The following is a 23,414-nucleotide window of genomic DNA, read 5'->3' on the forward strand; positions in this document are numbered from 1 at the left end:
TGGCCATGGCTCGCTCACGGACGGAGACACTTCCCCGGACACATGTCCGCCCACTGCTCTCCCGGAGCGGGGCGGATCGCACCGCCTGCCGGGCCGGGGCGAGGGGAAGGCCCGACCGGTGGTCCCGGCCCCAGGTGCTGTGGGGAAGAGGGGGCGGCGGCGGACCCCGATCACTCCCGGGGACGTCGGGGGCCGAGGGAGGCGGGCCTTCCGGGCTGCAGAGCCGAGAGCGAGGTGCGCGCCGGGGCCGGGGCGGGCGGCTCGCGCCCGCGGGGAGGCGGGGACGCGGGGAGCGATGGGCGGGCTCGGGCGCGGGCGGCGGCGGTCCCCCGGCCGCGGGCTCCTCCCCGCCTGTGCGCCCGCCCGCCGCTCGCCCGCCGCGCGGAGGCAGTGCGGCCCGGGCGCGCCGAGGTGCCGCCCCGCGCCCCGGCCGCGGCCAGGCCCGGGCCCCAGCGCCGCCGCGGCATCCCGCCCGCCCGCCCGCGCCCCGCAGCCCGCGCCCGCCCGCGCCCGCCCGCGCCCGCTCCCGCCTCGCCGATGGGCAACCTGCTTGGCGGGGTCAGCTTCCGCGAGCCCACCACCGTGGAGGACTGCGACTCCACCTGGCAGACCGACTCAGAGCCCGAGCCCGAGGAGCCGGGGCCAGGCGGCGACGAGGGCCCGGGGCGCGAGCCGGAGCAGCCCGCGCAATCCCCGGAGAGAGCCGGCGGACGGCCCCGCGCCAGCCCCGCGCCGGACCGGGACGCCCAGGCGGCGGGCGCCGAGCAGGTATGCGGCCCGCGGCGGCCTCGGCCGGGGGAAAAGGACGTCCCCGGGGGGAGGAGCGGTCCCGGCCACCCCCGCGCGCAGGTGGCACGCGCAGGTGGCAGGGGCGGGGGCGCGGGTGGCTGGTCCCGGGGACCCAGGGCCTGCGGGGGCCGGGGGCGCGGGGCCGCCTGCTGCCGGCTTGGGGCCCGAGCCCAGCCACCACGAGGAAGTCCCTCCGGGCGGAACCCAACTTGAATGGGTGTTTCGTTGCCTCCGCAGCGCAGCTGGGTGATGCGAAGCTGGGGTGGGAGGAACCTGCCTAAAAATAGACGACGGTGAAAACCCGTCTAGTGCATCTTACTGGTCAGAATTACCCAGAATAAGGTGGGACCGCGATTGAGCAGCCAGCACTGTTCCCTACGGAGGGGTCTACCGCTTTCCGAAGTATCCTAGAAGGCCCCCATCCGACGTTAACACAACATAGTTCTTATTCCAAGTAAGGCCTGCCCACCCAGGAGTTCAGGGCACGCTTCGAAAATCTTATTTCAACCGGAAGACTTGTTGATCCAACTGCGCTTAAGTCATTTGCCCAGTGCAACTTGGATGAGGTGTTAGTGAAGAGATGAATATCTCTTTTAATCTCTGATGGACTGAAAATAATTCAGAAAACTTAAAAAAAGAGAGGAACTGCAGAGCCAACCCTCTGAAGAAGTGTGCATCGTGGAGGTCTTCCCAGCATGTGGTTCTGCATTAGGCCTCCCTCTTTATCAGCCATGGGGGTTGAGAAGGGGGAATGGAGCCCTCAGTCTAATGTAACCACGGGGTACTTGGCTGGAGTAGAGGAAATCAGCTCCTGCATTTTACAGTGAAGGCTGCCTCATCTGTCCTGATGATCATCTCCGTTTAGGTCAGGAGGAAGCAGTCTTAGTGCAGGCTGGATGCTAAACATTTTATTTCCATTACCTGCAATTTTGGGGGTGGGGTGGGAGTTGCTGTTTTGAATCCCCGTTTTAGAGAAACTTGAGGCCCAGAAGGAGAAACTTGCCCAAGATCATCCAGAGAGAGAGGTGCTTTGATCTGCTGGAATTGTGAATATATTTCTGCCTCTTGGCTCTGGGTCATTTTGTCCAGCAAATTAAGACCCAGGGAAGTATTAGACGCTGTATTGCAGTGTTTACCCCTTCCACTTGTCTCCCATTTAAATAACCTTCTCAAGAAGTTTGGAATATCAAAAAACACCAGCTCAGATTCAGTCCAACTAACCAGGTCCATGTGTATAAAACAGTTTGATAATTAATGTTTCAATCTGTTAATTGCAACCTCAGTACATGGTAGGTCACCCCAACCCTCTATTTTCCCCTTTAATGATTAATTTTTCTTGTCAGTATCATCATGTCACTTCTTTAAAAAATCTACTTTTAAATTTTGTATCTGACTGTTCCCTACCCCCCATAGTCATTTGCGAGTACTTCAAATTACCTTTAAAATACATCCCAGGCTGGCTGCGTCTTACCACCCTCATTGCTGTACTCTAGTCCAAGTGTGTATTTGAGAAATGACTGTGATATTAACTAAGGTCGGGAAATCTAGAAAGAAAGCAGCAACAGAAGTTAAATCAAGAATTCTCTTAAGTTTAATATCCTATGAGACATCCAAGTGGAGTTGTTGAGAAGTTAATTATGTCTATGAGTGGAGCCTCAGTCCAGGACTGGAGTTGTCAGCATATAAATTGGTGGTATTCAAGTCATGGGAAGACATAGTCATGAAGGCGAGTGAGAAACGTGGATTAAGCCCCCTCGCGCTCCTCCATTTAGAGCCTGTGAACAGGAGGAGCCAAATATGAGGCTGACCAATGATATAGGAGGAAAAACCAGGCCAGGTGTGGCATATGACAGTGTTTCAGGACAGAGGGAGGCGTTAACTGGCCTGATGCTGCCAGAAGGTCGCCTGAGTTGAGCACTGAGAAATGGTTTGGTGAGATGGAAATTTGTTAGTGACATTCACAAGAGCCATCTTGATGGAATGTGGGGGATGAAAACCTGACTAGGGAGGGTCTGGGGAGAATAGGAGAGGACGGAACCGACAGGGACTGTGAGCAGCTCTCTGGTGATGTTTTACTATAAAAGGGAGCAGAGCTGTCATTGCGGGGGGGATTGGGGTCAGTCTCAATTTGTGTGTGTTTATTTTAAGATTAGAGATACTACAGCATGTTTGCTGAGGGAAATGACGAGGAGACAGGTAAGTTTTGATACAGGAACTAGGAACAGTATGTTAAGGAGCAGAATCCGTGGCAGAGCAGGTGAAGGCAGTGGGATGGAGACCAAGAGGAGCGGAAGTGGAGGAGCCGGCGGATGCGGCAGGTTGGCACGTTTAGAGGTCGGAGGAGGCAGCTGTTCCCCGGATAATTGTGGGAAATAGGTAGGGTGTGAGTCATTCTCATTTCACAGATGATAAAACCAAGATGCAGTTAAAGGCCTCACAAAAAAGCAGCAGATTTAAGACTCAGCCCAAGGATCCTGACTCCCAGGTTGGGGTTTTGACATTATACCAAAGTTTCTATAGCGATCCTTTGTGTTTAGTGGGGCTTAAACTGACTCATGCTGAGCTAGCTGGACTTCGAGCCCAGAGCCTGGGGTTCTGGTTGCTTCCCTATCTCTGGGCTCCGGGTCTTGTTAAACTTCTCCAAGCCTGGATTTCCTTGTTTCTAAGATGCAAGTGCTCCTAACTGCCTGCCAGGTGTGTTATAAGGGTCAAATTAAATACTGCACGTGTAAGTGCTTTGTAAACGGGAAAGTGCTTTTCTGCACAAACGTAGGATGACGCTCCGCATGGTTGTGGCTCAGGCTCTGTAGATTGAGAGCCTTGAGAGGCAGAGCTGTTTTGAAACGTGTGGCAAGGACCAGAACTTAAGCTTTCCTGTTCTTATGCAACATGATAGGGTCGCTGACGTTAAACAACAGAGAATTTTGTGCTCAGGTGTCTCGGTACTTGTAGTAATGGTGAGCACCACGCTACTTCAAAAATGTGTGAAAATGGCTGAGAGGGTGGCAGTCTGTCTACACAGATGGGGTGGGGGCTGATGAGGAGAGGACTTGGGGCAGAGCTCATAATAAATGTCCCGATCTAAACTTTGTCATCTGTTCATCGTCGTCACCATTCTCATTCTTCTGCGTGACACTGGACCCAAAGCACTTTCTTATACGTTATAATAGTACATGTGGTTAGAGACTGTAAACTGGTTATATGGACCTGGATCTTATACTTTAAACATTATGTCATGGGGATGGGGATTGTGTTTAGAATTTAAGCAGTATGAGTGAACTACCACATATAAGTTACTACAATGTGAGGTTCATTCCAGTTGAGAGCTTTTATTGCTTTGTGTGTATATAGTTTAAACTTGCTAATTTGTATCACATTGTATGATCACTGACTTAACAGAAAGTCATTTATGCCTTTGTGCACTTGCTACGTGCTGTAAAGGATGGAGTTTAGAAAGCTATTTAGTTTGTTTTAAAAGCCCCCATTCCTTTCATCAGTATTACTTGATTTCCAAGTACAGCAAAATATTGCAAAATTAATGATAGTTTTCTTAGTAGAATTGAATTATTATTTTAACACTTTTTTTTTTTTTAGTGTGATGTATTCTAAAGTAAGTTTTGTTGTAGTATCACTTGTGTTACCTCTGGTGAAATATATGTCTTGAATTCATTTTGAGTTGTTTCTGATGGATACTGACCCATAACATTTGGCCTCTAGAGGCTTTTGGTGAAGAATAAAGTTTTTTTATTTAGTAAAACACCTTAGGACAAATGTTATTGGCCTCAAATCAGGAACCAAGGATGCCAATAAATGTTGCTAGGGAGCATTATCAAAAGGATGTTTATAGTATCTCATTAATCTGGACAGCTTGACAGTTCTCAGGCTTTCTTTATGGATAGTCATTATTTTAAGTTTGTTCTGGAAATCTCTCTAAGTGGGATTATCTTCCTTCAACATGTAAATGGAATTTCACTTTTAATTTTAGGGTGGTGATTCCACTGAAGCAACTGCCAAACCAAAGAGAAGTTTTTATGCTGCGAGGGATTTGTACAAATACCGACACCAGTACCCAGTAAGACTCTAGAATGGTTTTCTTTTTCTAAAATGTAAAATATTTCCTTTCTGTTTTTGTTACTTTGGGGTGCCAATGAGCAAACATGCAAGAAAGGTCCTTGTGCCTTTTTTATATGTCCATATGCTGGAGATTGATTTATTTTTTCCTTTAGCAGAACTTCAAAGATATCCGGTATCAGAATGACTTAAGCAATCTTCGTTTTTATAAGAATAAAATTCCCTTTAAGCCAGATGGTGAGTAATCTACTACCTTGGTAAAAAGCAGACTTTTAAAATAATACTACAGCTAGTCATTCTTTGTTTATTCCATGGTCCATACACTCTTAATGCATTTAATGCATTGGTTCGTTGACTGGCTTTACTTTCCTCTGCTGTCTGTTTCCCCAGAGACCTAGACCCTAGCGCTGTGAGCATCCTCTCGGTAAATTCTGGAGGAATAACGTGAGGGTTAGCAATACCTTCCCACCACGTGTTTGCAGTGGCTACTACTCTCTGAAAGGTAGTGGGCGCCATTTTTGTGAGAGGAAGAGAGGAGATTTATAGCACCACAGAATATTAGATTATTAAAATGGAACATTAGGGGAAATTAAAGTCAACTTTCTCGTTTTAAAGATGAAGTCACTGAGTTCCACAGCTTGCATGACTGACTTGGGTCACTGGATCACAGTCTTGGGTCTGGGTTCTAGAGTTAAGTATTCTTTTCACTGTGCCACACCCCCAGAATATTTAGAACCTAATTGAAAAGTGATGTTTGTACTAGAGTAAGCTTTCCTGTTGATTTTCAGATTCAGGGGTCGGGGGGAGTGGGGCTACCGCAGTTCCAGTTCAGAGTTAGGACATCCTAGGAAGGGGACCACAGACACAGCAGATCTCCATTCAACTCAACCAAATAAACGTGCCCCCCTTTACAACTCTACAGTTGCCCTCATAGGATCTTTTCTAAACCTAGAGTGAGAGGATGCAGCCTCCAGGGTGACAGGCATGTTTCACAGAGGCACCACGTTGTGGTTCCTGGTGGGCATCCTAATTGTATGCAGGTCAGACCAGAAAGCTGGCTGTTCTCCTTAGAGCCCTTAATCTCTGCGAGGTGACCAGATGGCCCTGGCCGCTGCACTCTGCTCTCAGTGGAAACTCAGCCAAATCCACAGCACTGTGAGCCAGGGAACGAAGGTCGCGGACTGCAAAGCTTTCCGGAGGGCAGGACCTTGCATTCTTTGGTGAATTAACTAGAGGAAGAATATGTAAATGTGGGGTGGAGCTTTGGGAGGAGGAGTCTCCTATATTGTGCACTGGCAGACACGTCTGCTGGGAATTGGGACTTAAGGACATTGCTGAAGTGGCCAGATCCTCTTGTCTTTAATTAATTTCTGGTGTCCCAGAAGTCAGCCCTGTTTTGGAAGGAACCCTCTAGATAAAAATGCTCTGTCATATTTACTAATGGTGGAAACACGCTGCTTTATTTACTAATCAAAATAATACTAATTAAATTAGTTTTTTAGGACCTGGGGTAAGAAAACCTTTTGAAGAAATGCAATGGTAGATTGTTAATTTGACTCTGATATGAATTTAATAAAATTTACCTAAAGGAATGCCTTCAAATATTAAAAACATTGAACGTAGAGATAATGACAGTGTTTAACCAAATTATTTTTGTATTTCCAACAGTGCATTTATTTTTGAGGTAGTAATTTAGAGCAATAACTTAAAGCAATGCATTAATTTTTTTGTAATCTTTATCACAAAATTTATTTGGAAGTCTTGTAAGATTGGGTGGGGGTCAGAATAAGCAGGCGGATTTTACTGTAATAAGTTCTTATGGGAGGAAAATAGGAAGCGATCAAAGGAAGGACTTACATTTTAGAACCGGAGACCTGTGCTCTATTTCTAGACATGTTCTTTTATGAGTCAGTGACTTTGACCAGATCACATGATTTCCTCAGTAAAAGCGGGGCTATCCAGATGGAGAGTCCCTGCGCAGTCGGCCTGACGGGCCCCGCAGATAGGGGGCGCTCACCACCCACCGTCTCCTTGCATTTTTCTTTCCACCTTTCCTTCTCCTTTTTCCTGCATCTCTCCTCTTTCTCATCCCCCCACGTCTGTCTCCTTTCTTTCTTTCCCCCTGGGATACATTTCATTTTTATTCGATCTAGTATTTGAAGAACTATCTGTCCCTCCAAGGCAGAGGCTGGCAGACTTCTGTGCAGCGCAAGGTCGGAAGCATCCTCAGCTTTGTGGACCATATGATCTCTGTTGCAGTGGACTCAACTCCACTGCTGTATATAAATGCATGAAAGAATGTGCGTGGCTGTGTTCCAGTAAAGCTTTCTTTATAAAACAGGACGGCAGGCCATAGTTTGCCAGCTTCTGCTTTAGAGTAACTGTCCAGTAGAACTTTCTGCAGTTTGAGGCACCATTAATTTTTTTTTTAAGTCAGGCTTATGACATAACTGAGTATTTGGCATAGGGTATTCACCTTATAAAAGCATTGCTCTTGTGTGCTGTTATTAAGTTCTAAAAAGTTTTAATATAAAGCTTAAGTGATTAGATCTTAAAATGCTTTTCAACAATGTTTGAAATGCCTGGTTCATCTCCCTTTTCACCGTTTAGGTGTTTACATTGAAGAAGTTCTCAACAAGTGGAAAGGGGATTATGAGACTCTGGAGCACAACCACACTTACATCCAATGGTCAGTCCCATGTTCTCTCTCTTCAGCCGTGTCCTGTTTAATCATGGATGCTTTCCAGGCAACATTAATCTAAAAAAATTGTTTTTCTAAAAAATAGGCTCTTCCCTCTGAGAGAACAAGGCTTGAACTTTTACGCAAAAGAACTAACTACATATGAAATTGAGGTAATGCAGGCTTGTTTTGTTTCACGTGAAATAGCCAAATAATACTACCATGTGATTGCCCTGTCACTCCCGAGTCCCTTCAACTGCCTTTTCTTTTTTTTATTAGGAATTCAAAAAAACAAAAGAAGCAATTCGAAGGTTCCTCCTGGCTTATAAAATGATGTTAGAATTTTTTGGAATAAAACTGATCGATAAAACTGGAAATGTTGCTCGGGCTGTTAACTGGCAGGAGAGGTTTCAGCATCTGAATGAGTAAGTAAAGCCCCGCCTGCCGTACATCCCAGCCGGCTTGTTTTCCCTTGGTTGGAATTCTCCGTGGAACGCAGGAATAAGTAGCAGATGGACCCAGGAATTTGAATTCAAAAGCTAGTCCAAAGTGCCTTTTATTCCCGGTTCTGTATTCCCAAAACAAAACAAAGCAACAACTGAAAAGAAGGATATTTCAGGTAGAAATATGGCTACTCAATTTCAGAGCTGGTTCTTCCTGAAACCTCTCCACTGCCCACAGCCAAGTGTGGTCTCTCTCCCTCTTTATACCACATTTCTTGGCATTTGTGGTTATTGTTTATATACATTTCTCCAAACCAGCTCTCCTAGGTTGTAAGTTTCTTGAAGCGCAGTCTGTCCCTCAGGCCTGGTGCCTTCTTAGCTTAAATCCATGAATTAAGCCTCTGATCTATAAAAATCATTTTGTAAGACTGAGATGTACACATCCACTTTCCTAAGAAAGAGGGAAAATTAGAATCTTCATCATTTAGGTCAAAAACAAAAGCCCATTTTCACTTAGTAAATCCTAAAACCTGTGAAGAAAATATAAACGGTTGATTTGGAATTGATTTGCTGTGTTCTTTTGCTTGGATATTTATAACTTTCATTAATACGTTTACCCAAAGTTTTTTTTTTTTTAATTATTTTCTTTGCATGCAAACTGGCGGGTTATTTTGTTTTTCTTTTTAATTATAGGGTAACTTATGAGTGCCAGACTATGAAACCAACAACTTTAAAACATTTTTAGCACGTTGTAATTAGTTGAACTGGGCAAGTATTAAGAGAAAAATAATTAGAACTAACCTAAGAAATTTGTCTTTGCCCCAAACAGAGTTTTGTGCATCAAATAACTAAATGTTTTGTGTTTTTCTAGAACTTTTATCTTGCTTTGGTAAAATGAACACTTAGGTCTTCCTTTTACTTTATTAGTTATAGTCAACACTGTTAAAATGGTAGCTTATACTAAAATACTCAAATATGGGCATAAAGCCTTATGGTCTTGACCAGAACACCCATTAACTCATAACTCAAGTTAAATGGGATTTATAAAGGGCATTTATTGGAGAAGTGTCTGTGCCTCTGCCAAAGCCATGCAGGTAGCGATCTCTGGATGACATTTCTAAGCACTCGCGTCAGACTGTCAATGACAACTGCATGCAAGCAGCCTATTGATGTGAAGGAGGGCAGAAGTCAGTCTTTGAAGAGAATCTGATAGTATCTCATTTTCCGTGTACTCACAAGTGTCATCTTAGAGAATCCCCTTTTCCACCTTGTAGTTTTGGGTTAGAGTAGCAAGCTTATTTAGTAAATGTTTGTTGAATGAATAAGTGATGAACAAGACAGGGTTGTCAGCCTAAATCCTCCTTGGCGTTTTATCATCAGATCCTCTCATTGGTAGCTGGACACAGAGCCCTTCTGAAGGCTTTCATTAAATGACCTCCTGGCTTGGGGCAGCGAGGGCAGCCTGACCCTTGCTGCCCCGTCTCACTCGCTGTGCCATCCAGCTCCTTTCTTGCCACCACCATATTGCCTTTCCGTGGATATCGCATACAGCTTTGATTGGTGTTTTAATCTGTATGACATCCTGAGTTTTTCAGAGTGGGCAGGCAACTCACTATATTTATAGTAGCCCAGCAGACAAAAACTATTGACTGAAAGTGAGATGAAATAGTGAACAAGTGACCATGACTTGAAGAGGTGAAAGATTTTCAAACGTGAGAGTGCCAGAGACATAGACCAACCACTAAGGTGTTCTTCCAGGTTTATCTGCAGTCATGTACTGCGCTGTATTTCAGGCCCTGGAAGCCCCTCTCACTTTTGTGTTCTGTGTCCTGGTTCCTGCCTTTTGTGTCTTCCGTCTTCTCCCACCTAGTCTTCCTGACAGCTTCCGCCCTTTCCACCGCCCTTACCTCTGGAAGCCCACCTTTGCTCTTTTATCTGCCGTGAGACCCCCGAGTCTCCTCACAACAGTAGGAGGGTGGGGGGTTTTTGTATTTATTTGTGACATTTATTTCAAATCCTACTGAAATACCCAGTTTCTTTCTTGCATGATTTTGTTCCATAATCCTGATCTTTTATTCTCTTTAACCCAAGGTTTGGTCCTCTTCTCCTGTTATGTAAGTTTTTTAATTGGAGAGTGTGTTGACACAGATAAGTGTGCACAGACATTTTATCATGGTGATTCATCTTGGACTGGATATGTGAAATTGAGCTGGTTGCAAAGATAGTAAATTTTCTTGTGTCGTATAACTCCTTTTTGGGAGTTTTAAAGGAAAATATTCTTCCACTTTTCCATACATCCCTTTCTCCTCAATTTATGAAGCGGCTCCTGCCCAGGGATTTTACCACTGAGGTTTTAGGGTATCCAGACTTTACACTAACCTGACAACTAGGTCAGTCCTGCTGGTAATGGCATGTTGTCTCAACTTCACTCCAATTTGTATTGTCTTAAAAGACTGGTACTTCCTAACCATTAAAAAACACAGATTCATAAACCTGAAATGAAGCTGTGCTATGTTTTACCCATTGGCCTTCAAAGAGTTGAATATTAAGATGATACTATTTTGGTAAACGGAGAGAATAATAAAAACTGCTGGATTTTTCTGATATTTGGTTAGCCCGAATCATGGTTTTTGTTTTGTCCATACTCTTTTATTAAAATATACGGCCACAGCCTACACTGTTGGTGAGAATGTCATTTGGTGCCACCACTATGGAGGACAGTATGGAGTTTCCTTAAAAAGCTAAAAACAGACTTACCATATGATCCAGTAGCCCCACTCCTGGGCACATATCCAGAGAAAACTATAATTCAAAAAGATACATGCACCCCAATTTTTATAGCAGCACTATTTACAATAGCCAAGACGTGGAAACAACCTAAGTGTCCATTAACAGATTAATGATTAAAGAAGATATGGTGTGTGTGTGTATATATATTACTCAGCCATAAAAAGAATGAAATAATGCCATTTGCAGCAACATGGATGGACCTAGAGATATCATACTAAGTGAAATAAGTCAAACAGAGAAAGACGAATATCATATGATATCACTTATATGTGTGGAATCTAAAAAAAAATAATGCAAATTCTAATTACAAACCAAAAACAGACTCACAGACAGAAAACAAACTATGATTACCAAATGGGAAAGGGCAAGAATGGATAAATTAGGGGTTGGGTATTAACAGACACACATTACTATGTATAAAACAGATAAACAACAAGGACCTACTATATAGCACACGGAACTATAGTCAATTTCTTGTAATAACATACAATGGAAAAGAATTTGAAAAGGAAACATATATATATGTATGTATATGTATAACTGAATCACTTTGCTGTACACCTGAAACTAACACTGTGAATCAATTATACTTCAATAAAAATTTTTTTTAAAAATATAAGGCCATAGAACCACACCATTCCACCCCTCAATTCAATATCCTTCTTCACTCTTCCCAAATAAATGGCTAGTTTTTCCGAAGTGGCTACTCTCACACTTCTGGGAGCCAGGGCACATACGTGCAATGCTTGTACAAAGTTCAGTGTCTGAGGTATAAATAGGTTTTGGGAGATTGGAAATAAGTGATGGTTGTGGCTGTGTGGCAGTGCTGGGTAAAGAAATAAGAAATAACTTGGGCTGTTGAGAACACACATGATTAACATACGTACCTGAAGGTGCCATAGGATGCAGCCAGGTGTTTGTAATCAAGCAACTATTGGGCTGAGTGAGGGAGCGGAGGTAAGGTTATTAGTTATGACCAAATAGGTTTGGAATACTTTCATCTGATAGTGGCCTTAGTTTGGGGACCGAAATGGAAGACGTTAGTGCAATCTGGGGAGAGAAGCATCTTTGGGGTCAGTGCCATTAGAAGCAACATTTGAAATTCTGTGACAGGGAAAGAAGAGGAGAGAGAGGCCACAGATGGAAGAGAGTTTAGGTGCTTAAGTTGGGATGGGTACAAATACAGCAGTCCTGACTACAAAATCTGAGTAATAACAATGGCAATAATAACATCGGTGGTATACAGTGTCTCATACTGACTGTGTTCCACCTGCCCTGCATTTGATTCTTCCAAGTCCAGAGGAGTGTGGGCTGTTTTCCCCATTTTACAGGTGAGGGTACTGAGCTTGAGAGACACCGTGATTTCACACAGATGGAGTTGGCAGAGGTGAATTCAGGCCTGGCTCTGAAGCCCCTACTCTTTGCTCTACAAGTCAGTTTTGCATCCTTTGTCGGAATCCTTCTAGCTGCTTTTCTAACGAGCTGGTTAATGTGGTGGATTTTGCTGAGCAGGTGACCCTGTAAATCGTGCCTTTGGGCTGGACGCTGATGTCGTGTTGACGTTCATCACTGGGTACCTGTGATGGGTGCCACACTTTGGTGATGCTGCAGATGCGCTAGGAGATACTCATCCTCAGTGTATTTAATACACAAACAGCAGTTCAGCCCAGTGGGAATGAATTGTAAATTTAAATATGTTTCAAATATGAAGAACTAAAGGAATGAAGAAAATTTATAGTATATGCTTGAGTTTTATGTAGAGTGGCATTATACTGAGGTATAGAGGTTTAATATCTTCTGTCTTATTCTTCTTAATGGCGTCTGATACAACTTTCAGTACAGTCATTCTGAGACGTGTTCGTGGCTCACAGTTCCATAAAAAATATTTTCCCAATAGTTTTTATTCCCCTGCTTTCTTCCATCTAATTTTTCTCTTTCATTTTATCCAATCCTCTTCCAGGTCCCAGCACAACTATTTAAGAATCACTCGTATTCTGAAAAGCCTGGGCGAGCTTGGATATGAAAGTTTTAAATCTCCCCTTGTAAAATTTATTCTCCAGGAGGCGCTGGTGGAAAATACCATCCCCAATATTAAGCAGAGCGCCCTGGAGTATTTTGTTTACACCATTCGAGACAGAAGAGAGAGGAGAAAGCTCCTCCGGTTCGCCCAGAAACATTACACGCCTTCAGAGAATTTTATCTGGGGACCACCGAGGAAAGACCAGTCAGAGGCCAGCAAAGCTCAGAAAACGCCTGGCCCCGCCGCCTCTGGTCAAAGCAGTCAAACGTCCCTGCATAAAAAATCCAAGGACGCCAAGAATTCCTCCTCCTCGGTGGTGCATGTAAATAGCAAAACAGCTGAAGAAAAAAAGGGGGGACCTGGAGAGCCGGGAGAAGAGACAGATGGGCCGAGCGCAGAGCCGGGCAGTGAGGCCGCCGGGCCAGGAAACGCAGAGACAGACGGTGATGCCGACAGTTCCGAGCCTCAGCCAGCAAAAGCACCTAATAGTCCCGTGGAGAAAAAGGAGAGTGGAACTCCTGAAAAAGATGAAGAAAGTGAAAGTCATGACAAAGACTGTGGAAATCCCGGAGATGCAGGTTCCCACGATGATGTACCGTCACAGTGAATTGTCAGAAAACCCACAAGGGGTTTCTGCTGTTCAGTTTACCCCGAGGAACAGAGGTCCCACTTCCACTTGTAGCCAGCTGTTTGTGATCTCTGCTATAAGCTTTGGGTTGTTATTTCATTTTTATTTTGGGCGACACTGAATTTAACATTTAATAAGAAGTTCTAAGGTGAGACCCAATTAATGAATCTGTCCTGGAACACCTTGAGGATGTGAATTTTTCGAATCCTGTACACAGCAGTGACATTTGAATTATTTTCATTATATCTGGAAGTGGTCCTGTAGTCTTTGATACATCGAATAAATTCTTTTGAGAGACCACCTTCTATGTGAAGAAAATCAAGAGGCTAATTTTGTTTCCTTGCTATGCCTTTGCCCTATTTGTGGATTCATTTTTTTTCCCCAAGCTGGAGGGAAGAATTTTGGTCTTCTCAAAGGTGTTCATAAAGAAATGTGGATTTTTTCCTTTTCTTTTTTCATCACAGCACCTCAGCATGTTGATTTTTAAGTTCTTATAAGTGAGATGGATGTTCTTGGGGAGCTGTAGTGGCCCCTGCCCTTTGGTCAGTCCTGCTGGGGTTTTTTTCCCTCTTCCTTTTCTCCATGCTGGCCCTCACTTGCCACCCTTGTCAGCTGGCCTGTGCATGCCTAGTGTCCATTCAGATGATCCCCTACAGAGGGGACTTTCCACGGTATGATTTCAAGCATTTGCTTTGTTCAAAATACTAGAAAAATATTTTTCTGTATCAAGGGCTTAAAAACCAGTTTTGATGCAGAAATCCAAGAAAAGAATTTTGCCTTCTGTGGCTGTTCCATATAAATTTGGTGCTTGTTTCTGAAGGTGAATGACTGAAGAATTAAAAAAAAAATAAGAAAGGAAATTGTGTGTTTTCAAAAGGCATGCATCTTGAGCTGGCAACAGGCAGTGGTTCCTAAAACCATGAATATCTCAGTGTTCTGCGGTCTGCGCAATTAATGTTGCTTAGTCCACAGTCTATCTTAAAAAAAAAAAACCCTACAACTTACTGCATGTTTTAAGTTGTCAAAACTTGAAATTGAGAACAGACTTGACATCCCATATACTCAGTTTTAATAAGTACTTCATGTGTTAATATTAGGTAAGATCAAATAATTTTATTTCCTATAATATTACTAATTATTATTACACATTAGAAAACAATCCAGCACTGTCATGAGAACTTCAGAGCATACATATAAATATAGTTATAGCAATTAACAGAAAAAATGTTTTCACATTACTTCATTTAGAAAGGAAATGGTTTTTGTGTGTTTCTTAGGCTTTTAGAGAAAGTTCTGTTCACTTTTGCCTCTAGAGGATTTTTACTATGTCCTATTTTTTAACCCCATCATATCATCTTCTGTTATCTTTGTTGATCAAAGGATTTTTAGTAGAGGATTTCTAGAAAAATTAACACACCAATAGTTTGCCTTTAGAGATATGACTTTATTGCCTTGAAATTTACATGAAACATCCCTGTTGCTCAAATCTGACTTTTTCAATATGAATGTTAGTGACACTCATGTTATATATTGTATTTCAATAAATATAAACTATTTTTCTCATTATCATTTCTCATAATATGCCAGGTTTTGCTTTCTACTGTTTTGTGAAGTGAGCATTAGGATTTGAGGAGAGAGTTCTGCTGCATTTCAGCTCCTTTTTTCACACGGACCCTCTAGCATACTGCGTGTTGAAGCCATGTTCCCATGAAGCTCAATAAACAGTTTCACAGGGTTAGGGCATGAGAGTAGGTTGTCACATTGGGCTGAACTGTAGGAATATGATAAACTCAAAATATCTTACCAATTTTGCATACATGATAAAATTTTCAGACCACTTTCTGAATGTATAATATTAAATTTTTGTGACCAGATATTAAAATATTAATAAGCAGCAGATACTAAGATACATGGATATAATCTGAATTACTTAGAAGCTAGTAGTATATCAGAGCCCTTAGAAGCAAAAACATTTCATTCAGTAATTTAGCTTTTAGACAATTATTCCTAATTAGGGATTTGATTAGATTGTGCCCTTTAATTTGAGATTAGTCTCGAGGGAAAACTGCCTGGCTTCCATTTAGAACAGTGGCCTTTGTCCACGGTTGTGGTGGTGGTTTTTTTTTAATGCATATTCACATGTACCAGTATGGTTCCTGCATTTAATCTGTAAATAACTTAGGAGAGAATTACTCAGTGGAAACAAATGAGAGGGTGGCATTCCTTTTGCAGATAAAAATTATGAGAGTCTAGAATTTTTTTTCTATTAAGAATACTTTGTACATTCAATAGTTTTAAAGTAAGATCTATAGGTGTGTATTTATGTGTGTGTTAGAAATGAAACGGCCCTCTGGGTTTGACTCTGATGTTTTTTGTATTTTTAAAAACTACCATGTGCTTGCAGAAATTTACTGAGAAGCTGTTATAAAAGTGCAGTGTAGCATGGCCAAAAAACTAGAAACATTATTGAATTTTTGCAAATATACAGACTTTATCGTTGTACCATGGGCTGCAAGGATGCTAAGTATTGGCTATTGGTAAAATACTATTTTGCATTTCACAGCAAATAGATGTTATATCGCTTGCTTAGCCTAGTATATTTTTTCCCGATTTTTTGTGCTTTCATATCCCAAAGGAGATGATATATGTGAAAATATTTTGAAATACTGTAAAGTGGTATATAATCATAAGATATATTTCTGTACAGTAGAGAAAAAGTTTATAACATTAAGAATATTGTACCATTACACATTCTCATGCTCAATATCATAAGAAACTCTAAAGAATCATGACAGAGGTGACCATCTGTCTGCTTTCTCTAAATCAGGTCTAGTTCTCAGTTCAAAAATTATTTTGTATAGTTTTATTTTGAATTTAGGTCTTGAGAAACTACTTTTTTTCAGCTTCAAGGAGAAAATAAAACATAACTCAGGAGTTACTAGAGAAGTTCTAAGTTTTTTTTGCTAAGTATTAAAATATACACATTACATTTATAAAATTACCTACTTTGCTTCTAGATTTTATACTTTGAAAGTATGACCTAGTGAAAAAGGAAAAACAGCACAGTGTTACATCTGAGTTACTCTTTAAAAAATCATTTTAGTAAGTAAACGTCTATGTCAAGTGGTCAAAAATTGGTCAAACTGATGGAGAGAGAATATTTGGTTAATTGTTTAAAGTTAAATTTCCCAAGTTTATGGTAGAGTTATGGTTGAGTTTATAATCTAGTGAGTAACTAAATCAGGCAGGCGTTTGGTATGTCTGTAATTGAGGCTCTTCTAAAAGCTTTTATTTTCTCACCCACGGAAAGGACATCCTTGATCTTGCTTGATTGTAATCGCCTCTGTGTGTCTTTTCAGGTTTGTTTGGGGTAAGTGGGGCTCTTTTGTTATAGGAATAGTTTTGAAGATTTCTATTTTGTTTCCTATTTTTAAAATTCCCATTTTTTTTTTTCTCTTGGGATATATCCATTAGGTAGGCTGGAGGTAGGCACCCTAGAATCATTTCAAACGTAGGTGCAGTTGTACAGAATGATGGCCTGGGCCAGTGTAGGGTCTGGAAAATGAGGGGTGTACATGCATTGACTTCTTCCAGCTTTGAATTCTGTAGTGTTTGTTGCATGAACAGATTTGTGTGGGTAATCTCTCGGGTAACAGTGAGTACTACCCTGCCTCCTTCCCTGTCCTACTCATCCAGCCCACCCAGCAGATTGTGTTTGGGACAGACCATGTTTTAGAGGTTCCTTATTACTGAAGTGAATGATAATATAGTTATAAATATGAATGCCTGGAGGTGTCCAGATGTGCCTTAGTTAATGTAAATGGTTTTCATTCAGAAGTTTAAATTTTTACTCCATTATAAAAATCCTGCCAGAAGGAACATTCCAAACCATGAATATCAGTTATTTTAATGAAATTTTCTTTGGTGCTTTTTCATTTTGGAGAAATTTCCATTTGTGTCAGTAGCATTAGTTCAGAAGGGAGTGTACTAGCCACACTGTTCAAATGTGTTCTATTTGACAAAGTGTTTACAGTAAGAAAGATTAACTACATTGTTACATTTATTTATGCCTCAGCTTCATTTTGCTACACACTATAATTTTCATTGTAAACATTTTCCAGCTACTACAAGTAATATTTATCTGTGTTTTACTTTTGTTTTTAGACGCTGATGGATGTAGAAACTGGAATTCTATTAGAGAAATGGTTTAAAAGTTTAATTCCAATAGATGGTTGGAGGAATCTGAAATTAATTTGGAAAACTTTAATGCTGTGGTTTTACTAGGAACATTTAAACAGTTCCGTCCTTGCCTTTTGCCCTAGATTAGGATTTTTTTTTTTTGTCATCTGCTTTTTTCCTCAACTGCTGAGAAGCTTACTGTTCTAGTTATTTGTGGGGAAAAACTTCTTAAAATGCTTGTTTCCTTGAATTAAAATTGTTCATGTGGAGGACACAATTAACTGCTTTGTTTATGCCTGGAGGCTGAGTTCAGAGAAGCGGAGGTGACCACGAACCAGAGTGGGTGTCTTGGTGGAGGACAGCCCGCGCTGGGCTGCAGCCTCTCCAGTGGCAGGAGGGGTCTGTGGAGTCCCCTCTGGATGAGGAGGGGGTTGGGCCCCATGATCGCTGACTTCTGAGGAAGTGACCCTCCTCCTTGGACTCCATGCACAATTTCATTGGGCATCAGTTTTCATAAAATAACTGTTATCATTCATTTGCCACCATTTTGGAGTTGTTTAGGAAATTGTGAGCAGTTGGACACCTGCTCTGTAAATTACAGCTGAACTGTGTGACTATCCTGGGTCACACTGAAATGCTTATTCCACCTGCCACGCTCCCCTGTTCAAAAATTCTGATTGTCAATCAAAAATTATTGGAGGTTGTCCTTTCAGTGGGATATATATATATATATATTATATATATCGCTTCATAAAATGAATCAGTGTACTTTAACGAAAGGCACCAATGCTCATTTGTCATGCTCAAAGACCTTTTTATAAAAAAAATCAGAAACCTTATGTATTATGTATTCAAATATATAAATATATTTAAGCTATGAAGCTGATCATATTTTCATTTTTAAATTATAATGGAGTTTGTGGAACAGTTACATTAGCTAGAGAAAGTTATATAATAAGCTTTGGGTCTAAGAAACATCCAAGTTCTGCACTCATTCATCAGATGAGCACCTTTTTCAGTGCTGATAGGTTGAGTTTCATGTGAAGAAATGGAAAACACAAAGGAAACAAAAGATTAGAAACAGTAACTAGAAACTCACTATAGAAATGAAGATACAGCCCATTATAGGTTTGTGTAGTGCCAGAATTATTGGAGGCAGATGACGAATGGTCTGCAAAAGCTTTATGTGGTGGGGACATGCTCTATGTTATGTGTGCCAAGGAGACCAGGATGGGTGTGGAAACAATCCCATTTGAACTCATTTGAACCATGAATTCCACCTACTCCTCAGTAGACTGAAACCTTTCATAGACTGAGAGACAAAATCAAATGATCAGATAGCAAGTGTAATTCCTTTGCCAGTGGTTTTAATAACAAGAAGTGAGATGCGGTGGGGGTGGGGACTGGCTGCAGACACAAGACGACTCAGTGGCAGATGGTTTATCAATGAAGCAACTCTAGCTCCCATACCATTAAGGGGTGGCAGCACATTGTGGGACATCACAATTAAGAGGAACAAACAAGAGCACAGTGTTAGGTCCTTGGACAAGCAGCCTTTTTCCTTTGTATCAGAAGGCTGTTTGCTTGTTTCCCCAGGGAGGTACCAGCTCTTACTTGGTGCTACCTAAGAAGAAACATGGCCACCTGGGTCTGGCCACTATTTCAATTCAGAAACCATTGTGTCCTTTGTATTTTAAGCATTTCAGGAAAATGGGTAGGATTCTTAAAAAGATATGTGTTGTACTGCCCCCAGGAGCTCTGACCCTCCAGCAGCCGTGGGCTCCGTGCTCTGTGACCTGCCGTGTGAATTACAGAATGCTGTGCATGTCTGTCAGGACCAATACCATGTGTATGTGGTAGCAGTTGTAACCAGTTTCTGGATCTGTATGGTATTATGAAACATGTTATTTTATAATTCTGTAACTGTATGGCAGTGTTATGCCAAAAAAAAGTATAAAGAACAATGGTTTCTGTTGCTTACTGCTGTATTTAGAAACATTGTTTCTGAAATAATATATTTAGACTTCCTTTAAGGTAATTATTTTTCATAACTCTTGCCAAATATACACGCTGTAAAATGGATAAAAGCCACTGCATCTTATTTAACATTTTAGCATTATGTTAGAGCACATTCTGTTGATTTTGCATGATTAAAATATTTTTCAAGAGCTGGAACGATTGACTTTGCTGTTTTCCTATGATCAGACTTTTTTTTTATGGTTATCATATGAGATCAACATGATTTCCTTTTACTCTCTAAAATAAATATCGTATTTTGAAGGGTGAAATCTTATTTACACAGGCAATTATTTTGGTCATGAAATGTTGGGGGCAGATCACATGTGTAAATGCTGGGGTGTTCATTGTTCTTTCCCTTTTTACTTTTCCCTAATGCAAAGTTTTAAAAGTGTATTTCAAATAGATAAATGAAAATGAATAACTAATGGAGGTGACAGATTTTTTTCATTCAATAGTCTTTTAAGGACAGTTGTTTTGGTTAAGAAACCAAAGGAGCAAGGGAGGAGGCGGCTCTCGGTACCACAGGACAGTGCGGATGAAAGTAAGGAAAAGCTTCGCCCTGGAGTGTCGCTGCCCTGATCGGTAGAGGCAGGAAAAGAGCCAATGAACAAACTGGGGATAAACTGTGGACAGAGTCAGAATGAGTCACATTGTTCACAACTGAGAAACAGAGAGGGGAAAAAAATGTCAGCCACAGCAGTGAATGAGTGTGGCTTTAACTTCAGCCTGTGGGACGAGTTGTTTAGTGGGCAGAGCAAGGCAGACAAGCAGTTACCATCCTCAAGGAAGAACGGACACATTCTGGTAACGGAAATGAGAGAGGTTTTCTTTTCCCCCAAGGCTGAATGTCAGAATGCAACGTAAGGTCTTAAGAGAATGGAGATTCTCAGTAGAGTGAAAAAGGCAGAACTGAATCTGGATTTCTTCAAGAATGTAAAATATAATGTGGGAGAGAGTTCGCAGAAAAGATGATAATGTGTTTCTTGTTTTAAGCCTCAAATGGATGCAGAACAGGTGAGCTGGTGTTCCAGGGATGGAAGGAAATCCCAGCCTGGATAAAAGGGCAGCAAGCAGTGTGGCTCCTCGTGGGTGAGGTGAGGCTCTGGCCGTGGTGACTGAGTCCGGAGTCGGATTGATTCCAGGGAACATGGAAGGATTATCCTGCCCTTGGGATGATCCCGTGAGCACGTGGGATTGATGAGGAGAGCATTTTAAAATAGGTTACTAACGAGAGAGAGCAGCCGTGGATTTGACTTTACTCAGGAAAGCTGGGTTTACTCATTCTGCTGTAAAAGTTTGGATTCTCCTATTTTTATAACCTTAATGTAGATTCAGCAGTGGCAAGGAATATACAAATATTTTCTTCTCAAATAGTGTGTAACATAGTTTGTTGTGAATGAAACAGCTTGTTGTATCTACTCTCAGCTTGAGCACAGAAAGAGGTTAGAGGAGGAAAGAGTAAACAGAGGGGAAGTGACAGGCAATGTGAACCAAATGGGACCTGACCGCTTGCCTTAGAACCCTGAGTTGTGTGGGAGCTCTGAATGGATGATTTAACTGCTGTCAGGAGGAGAAGTTCAAGACAAAGCCCCAAAGGACTAAAAACTAAGGGCAAAGAGGCATCTTGTCTGACTGGGGAGAGGTGGCTTTGAGGCTGATGGACTCGGGGCCACTGGGCAACACTGTCACCTCCAGCTGGCTGTGTGGCTATGGGGAAGTCATGTACATTCTTAGGGTCTCTGGTCTCCCCTCGGTAATAATGTCTACTTTGTGAGTTTCTTGGAAGGATTGGAGGGTAGGTGAAATGCCAGGGACATATTCAAGACGCTTCTCTGCAGTGGCTGCCAGCGTTCTAGGAAAAAATGAGCTGTTTGGTCATGGTATCGTGCAGCATTTACCTCAGTGGGAATCAGTCTCATCTAACTGATGTTTTTTTTATAGCAGGTTCATAGATCTAAATAAACATCTTAAGTTTTATTATTTTAATGTAGTTCTTACTTAAAAAATAAAGCTACCAGGTATGGAAGAAAAGATTTTATATTAGATACACTGATATTGACCAGGTAGAAGATTTCCCTCATTGAGAATATACTGCATGCACAAAACAGCGCTTTATTTCTGCCTGAATAATTTTTTGAACTGGTTTCCCTTCTCTGCCAGCAAAGAGCTGGAATGCGGGACTGAGCGGAAGCCTTTTGGGCGGGATCAGGAGATGATCTTAGCTGATTTGAGGACACTATCAGTGTTGATTCTTATTGAAAGCACATTTTAATTTCAAAACCGCCACATGGACATTTACTTCATACCTTAGTAGATGGCCACTAACACTATTTAAAAATGCGCGTGCAATCAAGTCCACAGACATGGGGGCCTTTGTTTTCTTACAATCAGAACCAGGATGAATAACCTTCCACTAAATAAATCTTTGTCTTTCAGAATTCTAACTTGTAGGTGTCTTCATACTATGAAATTAAAATGGGGTCACCAGAGGCCTCGGCCATGGTGTCCTTTAGCTGTTCATCTGTCAGAATGCCCCCCACATACTAAAAATAAGAGACGAGATAACTTCTCACTGACGTACGTAGAAGTTGAACATTTTCTTTTTCTCTAGAATTCCCTTCCATCACTTCCTCCGCATTTTATCTGTTTCAATGTCCAGACACAGGAAGGGAAATTACAGACCTTTATAGTTGACAGAGAGTGTTGATCCTAATTTTATAGATACTGGAGAGCGGTGACCTGACTTTCCTCCCTCAAATGCTGCAGACGCACGAACATGGGGTGGGACTGTGGGTGCTGTGGGTGGCCCTTTGCCCTGTGCGCACCCTTTAATAACCAGAACAGATTCAAAAGCATCAGGCCCAACAGTGGGGTCGCCTGTGAAGCAGCATCACCCCAAGATGAGAGTCCTCTCCGTGAAAGGGGGTTTCTCACCACTCGGCATTTTTGCCACCAGCCAGTGTTTACGTTGAGCTGGTTCTGAAGTAAGTTCAAACATTTCCATTTGGGAGAAACCCACGGGGGCTCTGGCAGTGGACTTGGAACTTAGTCGTCTCCGACCGAATGCATTTCTGTACTAGTAGCTCGCTCAGATTTCATCTCTGGGGAATGTGGAGCTGGCTGGACTGCGCACATCCCAACATTTCTAATCTCACAAATGGCATTGCCTGCTCCCTCAAACTGGAGACCAGGGAGCTACGTCTGAATTTGCATTTGTCAACTCATCCAATTCAGGAACAAATTCTGTTGATTCTGCTTCTTGAATCTGTCTCCAATCCACCGACTCATGACCTCCATAGGCCTTTCTCTTACTTTTCCTTCTGCCTTCAGAGAGAATGCAACCTTCACAAAATGCCATAGTGTGTCTTGTATGTTGGGTGCCTAACATAGGGTCCAGCACATAATAAACACTCAGTAAACAGTCATTGAATTAAACAAGATGTTCAGCAGTGATCTCTTGAAACAACACGTACATGGACAGCTATATCTGAATCCATTCTGAAATACGATGACTTCTGCAAGACAAATAGCTTGCAAAATGAATTATTTGTCTGACAGTACAAAGATTTATATTGAAACAGTTCGTAAGTATCTAATGCTTTGTTTGCCAAACCTAGATCATTAATTTCTCCCTGATTTCTTGGGCCACTTAGTAACAAATGTCGCTGATCGGTTTTAAACTGATTTAACAAGTCTGAGGTTAAAAAAAGGAAGGGAGGAACATGGCCCTACTTTCCCTGCTTGGTTTGAAATGTTAAGTAAGATGAAGTAATTTAAAAATCGCATTCGGTGGAT

At 42.0% G+C, this 23,414-nt stretch overlaps 1 protein-coding gene across 4 annotated transcripts; it reads left to right on the forward strand.

Annotated features, from left to right (window-relative positions):
- The first annotated feature begins 464 nt into the window (after positions 1–464).
- On the forward strand, positions 465–19,775 carry OGFRL1 (opioid growth factor receptor like 1). Of its 4 annotated transcripts, none has more exons than XM_074368764.1 (8): positions 465–768; positions 2,938–2,985; positions 4,775–4,861; positions 5,016–5,097; positions 7,471–7,549; positions 7,647–7,713; positions 7,820–7,965; positions 12,734–19,775. In XM_074368764.1, the coding sequence occupies exons 1-8, from the start codon at positions 538–540 to the stop codon at positions 13,398–13,400; spliced, it is 1,407 nt and encodes a 468-aa protein (XP_074224865.1). In that variant the 5' UTR covers positions 465–537; the 3' UTR covers positions 13,401–19,775. The 4 variants fall into 4 exon arrangements, with proteins under 4 accessions (XP_074224865.1, XP_074224866.1, XP_074224868.1 ...); XM_074368765.1 differs by having other exon boundaries at positions 466–768; positions 5,019–5,097; XM_074368767.1 differs by lacking the exon at positions 2,938–2,985 and having other exon boundaries at positions 466–768.
- Positions 19,776–23,414: the final 3,639 nt, after the last annotated feature.

Source organism: Camelus bactrianus, chromosome 8 (genome assembly GCF_048773025.1).
Source record: "Camelus bactrianus isolate YW-2024 breed Bactrian camel chromosome 8, ASM4877302v1, whole genome shotgun sequence".
Taxonomy (NCBI): domain Eukaryota; kingdom Metazoa; phylum Chordata; class Mammalia; order Artiodactyla; family Camelidae; genus Camelus; species Camelus bactrianus.

What these genes read in the sequence shown, in the direction of transcription:
- OGFRL1 (XM_074368764.1), top strand. Translation starts at nt 538, where the DNA reads ATGGGCAACCTGCTTGGCGGGGTCAGCTTCCGCGAGCCCACCACCGTG. An exon ending in GGGAAATGACGAGGAGACAG is followed by an intron (nt 2,986 to 4,774) that starts GTAAGTTTTGAT and finishes TTTTAATTTTAG; the next exon opens with GGTGGTGATTCCACTGAAGC. An exon ending in TAACTACATATGAAATTGAG is followed by an intron (nt 7,714 to 7,819) that starts GTAATGCAGGCT and finishes TTTTTTTATTAG; the next exon opens with GAATTCAAAAAAACAAAAGA.